We start from the raw sequence: 12,165 nt of genomic DNA on the forward strand, positions 1-12,165 counted from the left end.
TATTAGTATTAGTAGTAGTAGTAGTAGAATGTTTGTTTCTCCAGAAGAGAGTCTGCCACTATACCTGCCTACACCTGCTAGTGCACAAGCTCTAGGGCAGTTATGTTCTTTTCTCCAAAGTAAATTCCTCCATAGAAAGCCTGTAGGATATAGATATCTTCCAGAAAAATAGGGGAGATGGGAGAGCTTGCTTGTTTATGGCAGGAGTTAGCAGAGAAGCTATGAAAACAGGCCAGTTTTCCCAATTTCAGGTCCTAAAAAATAGTCATAGGGTCATATCAGCGTGAAAGAAAATAATAATAGTAACAGCTACAGTTCTTAAACACTTTCTGTGTATCAGGCACTACACTTGGCACCTCGTATTCATTGCTTATTTAGTCCTCAGAACTAGCTCTATATGTTTAACATATTGTTATGCCCATTTTAAAGATCAAGAAACAGGCTCCCTCAGCTGGTAAATGGTGAAGATGGGATATGAGTCCAGGAAGAATAGCTCTTAAGCTGTACTCTTTTCTTCCTCCCTCTACCCCCCTCCCTCTCTTTTTTTTTAATATTTATTTTTTAGTTTTAGTTGGACACAATATATTTATTTTACATTTATGTGGTTCTGAGGATCGAACCCAATGCCTCATGCATACTAGGCAAGCACTCTACCACTAAGCCATAACCCCAGTCCTTTCTTTCTTTCTTTTACTGGGGATTGAACTCAGGGGTACTCCACCACTGAGCTACATTACTAGTTCTTTTTATTTTGTATTTTGAGGCAGGGTTTCACCAAATTATTGAGGGTCTCATTAAATTGTGCAGGCTGACCTCAAACTTGCAATCCTCCTGCCTCAGCCTCACAAATCATTGGGATTATAGGCATGTGCCACCACATCCAGCTCCATCCATACTCTTAACCACTATGTTGTTTTGGAAATACTAGCTATTGGATAAAACTTTTTTTGGCACCCAGGTACAAGTAGACCCAACAGCTAGGGTCTTGCTTACATAATGTCTTTACAGTGCTTCTTATCTAGCTATAGTCCTGAATTTAGAACAGTAAGTATGGATTATGGAAAAACAATCGGTTTTTGCTTTTCTCTGATCAGAATTCCTCTTCCAAGCTGTCCAGCACCTGGCTACCACTTAACTTAGTTGTGATCATGCCACTGAGAGGCTGTCCTTAGGCTGGTGAAATTACAAGGTTAATACAGACCTTTTGTGCTTTCTGTGAGAAAACAGAGCTCTCTTCATTGGGAAATATTAACAGTCTGGGGAAGGTCTGGATTTAGGAAAGTAAAGGAAGGGTGGGAGGCTAAATTAAGTATTTTCAAAGGAAATGAAAGATTGGACCTTCTATTTTTCTTTCAGTCTCTTGTCAAAGTATAGATTATTTCAGCCTTATAACAAATCCAGAGAAGGAAGTTAAGCAATGATTGCCTAAGTAGGTCATTCTCATTTTTATAGGAAAAGGTAACTTCCTTTAAGTTGGAGGAAGTTTACTGGGTATTAAAAGAAGAAAGGCTTTATCTTTCCTTGCTAAGAAATGGTAGGTATATTTGACTTGTTATATTATTTCTCTGCAGATGATAAGAAAACCCCAGTGCATTTACCACAAAAACTACCTGTAGCTACTTAGACCTTCTTCTTCTTTATAGCAGTCTATTTGGGTGCAGGCCAGTGGATAAGCCACTGACCATTTATGAAGACCTACTGTGCACTCGGCACTGTTTCTTTTAGGGATGGGACATTATGATATGACCAAGAGGTCAGAACAGTGAATATTTTTTAGGGGTGTGCTAGAGAGCAAATCTGAATATCCAGACTTTGGTTCTATGGGTGCCAGGATAGGTGCATCCAAAATCCTGAACCATCATGAGGAAAGACATTTCCTCTGCCTTAGACTAAATTTTTTCATTATGTCTCTATCATCAACTTGTAGAACATGCAATATCTGCTTGGCCCTTTTTAACTGATGGGAGAGAGAAGCAAGGGCATGATCCAGACTTACACATGATAATGTTCTTGTTTAAGGTTTCAGAGTTGATCCATCTTCAGTGGGAGAGATAGTCAAAGTTTATCATGAAAATTTTCTAAAAAGCCTTTTTATCTTTTATTCCTCCTAATTCCCTCTTATATCTGTGTCAAACCATACATGTCTTGTGTGTGTGCGCGCGCTTGTGTGCATGGTGCTGGGGATTGAACCCATGGCCTTGTGCATGCAAGGCAAACATACTACCAACTGAGCTATAACCCCAGCCCTGTGTCATACCATCCAGACATAAATTTTTCTTTGATTATGTTTGACAGGATTCAAACAGAACTACATGGAAGTAGAACAGAATGATTACAGTCTCTTTGGGAGAATAGAAGTTTAGCCTTGAAGTATGAGCATTCATTATAGAAGGAATTTATTAAATCCTTTTAACACTTACCCCAAGTATGAAGTCCAGGATGGCTGCGGCCCCAAAAGCCCAACTGAAGATTTATGACCCTTGAATTTCATGCTTCTAAATGAATATTGTGCTGGGTGTGGTTGCACATGCCTATAATTTCAGCTCTTTGGGAGGCTGAGGTAGGAAGATTTGCAAATTGAAGGCCAACCTTGGTAATTTAGTGAAACCTTATTTCAAAATAAAATTTTAAAAAGGGCTGAGGAAGAAGCTCAATGATAGATTGCTTACCTAGTATGTGCAGAGTCTCTGGGTTCATTCCTCAGTAAGAGAGAGGGGTATATTTGACTTGTTATATTATTCCTCTGCAGATGATAAGAAAACCCCAGTGCATTTACCACAAAAACTACCTGCAGCTACTTACTTGGGAGGCTAAATTAAGTGAAGCAAGGGCATGATTCAGACTTACACATGATAATGTTCTTGTTTAAGGTTTCAGAGTTGATTTAAATTAAAAAAAAAAAAAAAAAAAAAGGACTGGGGGTACAGCTCAGTGATAGAGTACTTCCCTGGCATGTACCCGGCCCTGTGTTCAATCCCCAGCACTGCAAAACATAAAAATAAAACATAAATGAGAATTGCATAATTAAGATAGCAACCCAAGGGCTGAGGTTGTGGTTCAGTGGTAGAGCGCTTGCCTACCATGCGATAAGGCGTTTGATTCTCAGCATCACATACAAATACATAAAATAAAGGTCCATCAACAACTAAAAAATATTTGAAAAAAAAAATAGCAACCCAAATCAGATTTTGCTAATTATGAGTTTTAAACTATACCAACTATCAACAGGGTTGAGTGGATCTTCAGTGGCTACTGGCAGAAATTAACAAGTCCTAGAACTCTGAGGAGCCTAGTTATCATTAAAGCTCAAACATGAAACCAGGCCTTCTTCCCAGCTCTCCACAGATTTAGACTTCCTATTTCTTAAAAGGAGTGAGTTTGAATTCCTTGAATCTTTGGTCTCTGAAAAACACCTTTTTTTTTTTAAGTTGTCAATGTGCCTTTTATTTTATTTATATGTGGTGCTGAGGTTTGAACCCAGTGCCTCACACATGCTAGGCAAGCTCTCTACCACTGAGTTACAACCCCAGCCTCCTCTAAAGAACACCTTTAATCTGTAAATCCAAGAACATGTCCCAGAACATGTTCCAGATTAGACTAGCCTGCTAATACAAATAGGACACTGAATTGGTTGTCTAATCCTGTTTTGTGACTTTGGGAAATTTGTAATATTTCTAGACATCTATTTCTTCTTCTGTGAAATGAGGGCCATGAACTAGTATGCAATTTCAAAGGTTCCTTCTGGAACTATTATTTCTGTTGTTCTGTCCCTATGGTAACACTTTGGCATAAAAAAGTGTGGCTGCCTTCCATGTCACTTTCCTTACATGCTAGGAAAATTAAGGTTCTTCTGGCCACCATTTAACCAGCTGATTCATCTTATTTGAATGTATCACATACTTTCTATTTCCATTTTTCTTTTTTCTTTTTCCTGTTCTTTTGTTTTCTTCTTAATTGCCTTTATTCACTTGGCACCTTCTATGTATTAGATCCTATCATTTATATTTTTACATTTATTTTTATATATTATCTCTAATCTTTAAAATATTATAAGAAAATATTATGACTTTTTCATAGTTAAGGACTAAAAGTCAGGTCAAGTTTGAATCTAGATTTCTGATCTGATAGTCTCTTTTCATTACCTCCACTGCCATCTTCCTGGCCTATGTGTATTTCCTATTCTAAAAAGGAAGTCTTTCTGTTGCTATTCGTGGGCTCATCTTTATTTGGCAGTCTGGCTTCTAGGGCAGACCATACATGTTGCCCTGATTGAGAAATAAGTCATACTTTAGACATCAGTTTAAATTGAGAGAAGATAATGAAAACAAGTTTGCTGATAGGACACATCCTATTACTTAGTTGTCCTTCTCTGCTGGGAATTCAGGCCAGTAGATTTGAGAATGAGCAGTTTTTCAGGCCCAGAGCAAAGCCTTCTGGCATCAAGACTGGATAGCCATCACCAGAAACTTTTCAACTTGGGAATTCTTGTTTGTGGCTGTCTTCAGGCTAGAAGATATTTCCTGTTTCAAAGGTCCTACTTTGGGGGGAAAAAAAGGCAGGAGGTAGTGGGGTGGGCCTGGTGGCAGATACCCATAATCCCAGATATTCAGGAGGCTAAGTCAGGAAGATTGCAAGTTTGAGGTCAGATTGGGCAATTTAGTGAGACCCTGTGACAAAATAAAATGTAAAAAAAGGACTGAGGGAAGGCTGGGGTTGTGGCTCAGAGGCAGAGCATTTGCCTAGCATGCGTGAGGCACTGGGTTCAACCCCAAGCACCATCTAAAAATAAAAAATAGAGATATTGTGCATATATATATATATATATATTTTGTTTTTTTTTTTTAAAGGACTGAGGATAGAGCCTGGTGCTAGAGCATTGATACATTGGATACTGAACAGTCTAAAGAATGCATATTGAATGTTCTCAGGGAAAGGAGTGTGTCTTTTTTTTTTTTTAATGTTTTTTAGTTGTAGGTGAACACACTACCTTTATTAAGTTTATTTATTTATTCTAATTTGTTATACATGACAGCAGAATGCATTTCAATTCATAGTACACATACAGAGCACAATTTTTCATATTTCCTGTTGTACACAAAGTAGAGTCACACCATTCATGTCTTCATACATATACTTAGGGCAATGATGTCCATCTCATTCCACCATCTTTCCTACCCCTATGCCCTCTCCCTTCCCAATACCTGTATTTTATTTTTTATTTGTATGTAGTGCTGAGGATCAAATCCAGTACCTCACACATGTGAGGCAAACATTCTACCACTGAGCTACAACCACAGCCCCAAGGAGTACATGTGTCTTAAACCTCGTCAACAATTTTGAACTAACCTAATGCACTGGAATATCATCTACTTTACATCATCGATGATATCTTAATCCTGATGTGGCCAAGAGCCTCACAGTCTGTATCATGTGAAGTTGAGTCTTTAGGAGCCTCTTTGCTCATTTTTCTTTAACCTGTAGTCCTGTGCACTACCAAAGTTGTAAAGGTTAGTATTGCATACTGGGCACTCTGTCTTCCGGCTCATGCATTGTTAGTTATACTTAGGACAGTGTGGTCCTTATTGCAGGCTTCTTTTCACATCAAATAGAAATGTTTCCGCTTCACCAGAATCTGCCATTGGCTAAGTGAAGATGTGTGAAATCCTAGCTCTTGGCTTATGATTAGAACTATCTGGAGACAATCAGAACTTCCAAACACCATTAGTAATTATAAAATTAGAACCACTTATTGACTATTCATTATGTGCCAGCCATTGGACAATCCTTATCTCATTCATCTTTACATCATTCTTTTAAGGTAGTGCTATCCCCTTTTACAGATATAAAAACTGAAACTCAAAAAAATAAAGAAAATTACATAAATTTACCTGGTTAATAAGTGCTTGCCAAGCATGTACAAGGCCCTGGATTCAACCCCCAGTAGCACATATACACATAGAGTGGAACTCCAATTCAGTTTGTTTCCTTCCTTTCTCTTTCTTCTCTCTTTTCTTGGTCCTGGAGATAGAACCCAGAGATGCTTCACTACTGAACCACATCCCCAGTCCTTTTTTTAAATTTTGAGACAGGGTCTCACTAAATTGCTAAGGCTGGCCTTGATCCTTCTGCCTCAGCCTCCCAAATTGCTAAAATTACAGGCATGTGCTACTATTCTTGGCTCAAGTAAGTTATTTTTCTATCAGGCTCTTACCAGGACCCAAGTTCCTGTCTACTAAGGGTCATAAGTAGTGTAAGGGTTCCTTAAAGATTATGTCTTGTAGGTGATTTCTGACTTTGAAGCTATTTGAGCTAAGGTAGTGGGCCTAGTTCTAGGAATCCCACAAGCCCAACAACTGATGAAAGAGGGTTTGTATGTGCTTGGGGACTAGACTGTTACCTGATGAATTGGGAAGGGATCTCAACCTGATAGGGGCAATTGGAGTTACCAGGAAGCCAGATCCCAAGGCTGTAAATTAAGGTAAAGTCTAAGGTCTTTTTCTTTTTCCCCCTAGGGATTGAACCCAGGAGTGCTTTACCACTGAGCTACTGCCCCTACCCTTTTTATTTTTTTATTTTTCAGACAGGGTCTGGCTAAGTTGCTTAGGCCCTCAGCCTTCCAAGTTGCTAGAATTACAGGAATGCACCACCGGGCCCAATAAAGCCTAAGGCCTTTAAACACAATCTGAGAAATTACTCTTGCCACACCCCAAGCCAGTGTTGAAGCTCAAATGGCACATGTTCCTAAAGTCTTTTACTCCAGAAAGCAAAATCCCAGACTTGGCAAGTGCTCTGAAGTGCTGAATGAGTTGAGGCCCAGACCTGAGCTTAGAGTGTGTTCTCTTGCAAGTAATTGAGAGGTGATGAGGGCAGGAGACGGTAGAGTCTAGATGAGCTGATGGACAACTTTTTGCTAGGTAAAAGAGAAAGAAAGACCAGGGAAGGAGGAGGCAGCACTGGGCAATATCCAGATAAGAGTGGAGCCGTAATCATGCACTGCGTAATAATCCAGCCAGGCTTCTGGTTTCCTTCTAAGGAGCTAGTAGCTCAGGAGCCTTTTCTGCTTTGAACTTCCTGTAACAAACTGTACTAGGCTATACTTTGAAAAGCCCGCCTTACTGAGAAAGGAAAATTCCCTGTTAAGTAAGACCTTAGACATTCCATTCTTCCCTGGCAAGAGGAGAATGTCTAGGTGATCAAGGGAGTCTTGGAGGCCTTAGACTCTTGGGGCATAGTTAGAAGGTAGAGACATCTCTTAACATACTGCACCTTTTTCTCAGAAATTGGCTTTGACGTGGTTTTTGTCTTTTAGTACCTGACACCTTTTTAAGGAAAGCCAAGCCCAGGTTGCTGGGTCATAGGCATTGCTGAGGCTGCCCATGTTTCAGGACTTAGGAAAACATGTATTACTTTATTTTGCTTGGTTCCTTGGGGATGTTTCCATCTTGGAGAAAATTTTGCCTTTTTGTGGGTTTGAGTGTGGGTTTGAGCCATTCACTTCTGAGCCAAGACTCTGGCTCAAGTATATAGCCCATGTTCTTGGTAAGACTGGATTATTTTGTGACTGCTCTTGCTGGGCTGTGGTCTACCTACCTACAGAGCTGACAGTTGGAATTAGAAGCAAAGGAACCAGCTTGTCTTAGGGTCTGTGGGAAAGAGCCAACAAAATTATTTTATGGAGCTGAGAATGTCTGGAAGGAAGAAAACTGGGCCAGAGCTGTGCCCTAGCTATCCCTTCCTTCTGAACTGAAACTCAGAGAACTCTCCCTTAGGGACACAAGTTTTACCAGTGCTCTCTAGCTCATCTCTTTCCTCAGGAATTCTTGGCAGACAGAAGTGTTTGTTACCAAGTAAAGTCAGACCAAACACAAATTTAGAATGGTAAAGGAACAGTCCAGAGGTACCTTTGTACTCCTTTGGAATCTATTCTCAATCCCTCTGACCTACCCTGACTCTGGCTTATTCTCTACCACCCTGCAGAGCTAACAGTCCCTCATCACTCATTTCTTCTCCTCAAGCTCCCTCCTGAGCAGGGAGTTCTCCATGATGTCATAGGCTTTCCTACAGGTCAGATAAGTGCCCTTAAACTGCCAAAGTGAATAGTCATTCCCTCTCCTGGTAATTCTTTTCTGCTCAACTCACTTCTGCCTACTTGATGTAGTGCCTCTCCCCTGCCAGACCTTGCCTTTATTTGATGGTCTTATAAGTTGAAGTCACATCAGGCCTAGCTATAGTAGTCCTTTCCTTCTTAACCAGTGGTACCCAAGGTTCCCAGAGTCAGCCGAAGTCTGAATCCTCCCCCTGACATTCAACAATGTCTTTCTGTTGAAGAGAGAGATCTCTCATCAAAACAAAAACTATAGGGCTGGGGATGTGGCTCAAGCGGTAGCGCGCTCGCCTGGCATGCATGCGGCCTGGGTTCGACCCTCAGCACCGCATACCAACAAAGATGTTGTGTCCGCCGCCGAGAACTAAAAAATAAATATTAAAAATCTCTCTTAAAAAAAAAAAAAAAAAACTATAGCTCAGTCTTGAAAGTATGCCCTATACCCAAAGGCTTGGATGTCCAAAAGTTTCATCCACACAATGGGTAGGAAGGCTGAGTTGGCATCAAGAGATTAAAAACAAGTGGCATTTGGTGCTAAGGAATATTCCAGGACTGAAGAAATGTAGTTCCCAGAAAAGGAGAAGCAAGAAGACACTGGCAAAGTCTGACACTGACAATCTGGCCAGAGAAAGCTTCAGGATGAGGATGACAGCAAAATTATAGTATCAGGAATATGAGTGACCTCAGGCATTCACAGTTCTGTTACTTCTTCTCATGTTCTTTTATCATACCCAGAGTAAACATCCTTGGTGGCCAGGCTAGGTTGGTAAGGAAAGGAGGGGAATAGAAGAGATTAGGAAGTAATGTTCCCTGTGGCCTGGCTTTTTTCTGGATGATAAGTAGTGAGCCAGGGTCTTTTGGAGGTATCACCCTAGACTGAATCCAACCCAATAAGGTAGCAATGTGGGGCTAAGGCCCATGATTTACATGGTCCATGCTCTGCTCTTTACCTCCCTCAGGTGCTAGAGGTAGTACGAGCCAACTATGACACACTCACACTGAAGCTGCAGGATGGCCTGGACCAGTATGAGCGCTACTCAGAGCAGCATAAGGAAGCTGCCTTCTTCAAAGAGCTGGTGAGTACTCTGCCCCTGGCTCTGCCTATGTTTCTTGGGGGCCCATTCCCAGCTACTAGGTTCTGTTTGTAGGTGGACATTTAGGGAACAGCTGCAGTTTGCCACAGGCTAAGACTAGAAGGGTCTGCTGGGATCCAATATAAAACTTCTCTACCAAAACAGTTCAGGAGGAGGCAGTGAGAGAAGAAAATATTCCCAGTGCAGTACCTCCTCTGCAGCCATGGAGACAGCCCTTGCACAGCTCCAACTGGGCCTGGGATTTGACGTGTGTTCCCAGTGGTAGTTCTGGCTCATTGCTCTTTATCAAGGCCTCAGAGCAACTAATGAGGATAATGAGAATCAATTATTCACTTCTTCCTAAATTCCTAACTGGTTCCTAGTCTGAGTGCCCTCCTAATATAGTTCTCTAGTTTTTACTCCCTATACCCACTCCTACTCTCCAATCACTCAGCTTCCTACAGTCCCCACCCTTGGCTACCCAGAGCCAGTAAGCATTTTCTCTGCCTCCTACTCCACCTCCCAGTCAGCATCTCCACAAAACTGATCTCTCCCTATTAATTGTCCCTTTTCTGCCCTGTGATCAGAGCTGCTCTCAGGAAAAATTCAGCCTCCCTATAGTCCTACCACACCACCTGCTTGGTTTACATAAACTTTCTGGCTGGGAACTAAGACCAGGACACTGAGGCCTCTGTACCTACTTCCCATGTCTTTAGACTTCCCTCTGCTGGAGTATAACTTCCAGTGGCCCAGCTTTTACTTCCCCACACCACATCCATCCACAGTGAAGGTGCTAGATTTTAGATCATGTCTTGTGCTAAACACAGCCCAAATCTGACCCTGACATGACCTCCTCAGGATTTCTCTGGTGTGAGTTAGTTGGGAACAGGGAAGCCATTAGTGTAAGGATATAGCAAGTAAGAGTATTTTTATGGGGTAGTTGATGAGTCTTTATGTCCATGTTGGGGAATTACTGGGGACCAGCAATTAACTATTGGGAGATGAAAAAGATTGTGAAGGAGAATTAGAGGAGCTCTGTCTTTAGGCTCTTTGGTGGTAGCCTCTGCCTTACTCAGCTCTCCTGTCTGCACTTCTGGCACAGGGATGCAAAGTGAGTCTGGTCCAGTTGGGAGTTAATGAACTTGAGTTGCTTGCAGTTTGCCACGCTGTTCTTTCCTGTTTCCTACCTAACAACTTTATTAACTTTTCTACAGCAAAGCAGATTTTAGGGCTCAGGACACACACTATCTCCTCCCCCCACCCTTTTGTTTCTCATAAACATATACATGGATGAACCTCCTTGCAGAGTCTGCTAGATTCCTTGTGGAACCCTCTCATAATAGAGAGTTTGGCCCTCTCAGCAGTTCTCCATAGGTCTTTCCCCTGCTAGCATGGTGGATACTTCCTTAGCCCTGTGCCACAGGCACTGCCGTCTGCTGTTTGTAACTGACTATGTCCTGTTTTCTCTCTTTCTGTGCCTTCCCACCTTACCCCTACCCTTTCCCAGGTTCGATCCATTAGCACCAATGTCCGGAGGAACCTGGCCTTCCACACACTCAGCCAGGAGGTCCTGCTAAAGGAGTTCTCCACTATCTCCTGAGGCCATGCCCACCTGACAGCCACTGACTGCCCTTACTCATGAGGCTCCTGAGCTGGAGGGGTGCAAGGGGAGAGGGGGCTGCCTCCAAGATTGGAGAGAAACAGATACTGAGTTCTCCTGGTGAAGGCCACACTTCAGTGAAGCTTGGACAGCAGGGGCAAGCCAGGGATGATATTATTTGGGGAGGAATCGGTGGGCAAAAGGAGAGACATCCAAGAACATGGGGACTTCTAGATGGGTCCCCTGGACACCCCCTCACATTTCCAATTAACTTTACAAGTTGTGACTTCTGGCTGATTTTCAGAAGCTGATGGGGCAAGCCTCAGGAGAGGCCAGGACCCTGAAGGCCAATGGCTTTCCTTGGCTTCTGAAAATAGATCAACTTTCAGACATACCAGGAGCCATATCCTGTTCCCTTTAAGCTTGGAGCTGAGCTGGGTTTGACATCTATGTCCTTACCCTGCTAGGACTCTGTCCAGTCATTAGGACCCTCAGGTCAGGCTTAGGATAGGATAGGATAGGAGTAGGGCACTTTTTTTTCCCCCCCCAATTCAAAGTCGATTCCTGTAAGAAACTGGAGGCTGGAATCTACGCAGTGCTCACTGTCTGGCCACCACTTTCTGAATTTTAGTTTTGGCACCAGAAATACCTGTTAGCTTTCCCTTGCCTTCCAGCCCATTGACTCATCAGCATAAAAGGCTTACAACCTTAGCTTTGCATTTTTAGTTTGGTTTAAACTGTCTTTAGGGTGTGCACAAAATAAACATTGACAGGTTTTCTGGAGCCCTTAAAGTGCCTACTTTGCTGGTTCCCTTTCCAGCAGTTTTCCCATCTTCTCAGCCACCCCCTCCCACTGGGGGCCTCTCCTGCCTCTGCTGAGCTCCCCTCCACATGTTCCACCCCCTCACCCTGCTGTTGTTTACATCCAGCCTGCTTAAGAATTTCCTCTGGGGAGGAATCTGTTCCTGCTATGGTCTGGTGCCCCTGAGAGGGAGAGAACCTGCTGGGAGCAGGGTGCCCTCCATCTGAAAAAGGCCAGGTGAGCATTATGTGTAGGGCCTTCACCCTATCTACCCATATTCTGGGTGGGACCATGGGCAAATCTCCTGATCTTCGGGAAGTCAGTCTGTGGTTCCTCCTTTGTATAGCCTCCACAGGACCATTGTAGGTTTTTTTTTTTTTTTAAAACTCCACAGCTACCTCCAAAATAGCTGCTGCTATAAGACTCTCCCTTTCTAAAGCCCTTAGGATGGCAAGGAGCAAGCAGGCACAGAAATAATTGGATAAAGTGCAGAAATCCAGCTGTGAGAACAGGTGTGAGACCTCCCTAGCTGTTATCCAGTTAGCCCTGTATCTCTTTGGTATACTTGCCCTCCCTGGGAACCAGA

General features: G+C 42.5%; 1 protein-coding gene across 2 annotated transcripts in view; it reads left to right on the plus strand.

The window, feature by feature from the left end:
- Nucleotides 1-11,560, plus strand: part of Armh3 (armadillo like helical domain containing 3) — a 184,564-nt gene extending 173,004 nt beyond the window's left edge. For both annotated transcript variants that reach the window (XM_027930424.2, XM_027930423.2), the window contains 2 exons: nt 9,064-9,180; nt 10,685-11,560. In XM_027930424.2, the coding sequence (XP_027786225.1) occupies nt 9,064-9,180; nt 10,685-10,777 (210 nt within the window). In that variant the 3' untranslated portion in view covers nt 10,778-11,560. The remainder of the gene's footprint in view (nt 1-9,063; nt 9,181-10,684) is intronic.
- Nucleotides 11,561-12,165: the final 605 nt, after the last annotated feature.

This window comes from Marmota flaviventris, chromosome 4 (assembly GCF_047511675.1).
Source record: "Marmota flaviventris isolate mMarFla1 chromosome 4, mMarFla1.hap1, whole genome shotgun sequence".
Taxonomy (NCBI): Eukaryota; Metazoa; Chordata; class Mammalia; order Rodentia; family Sciuridae; genus Marmota; species Marmota flaviventris.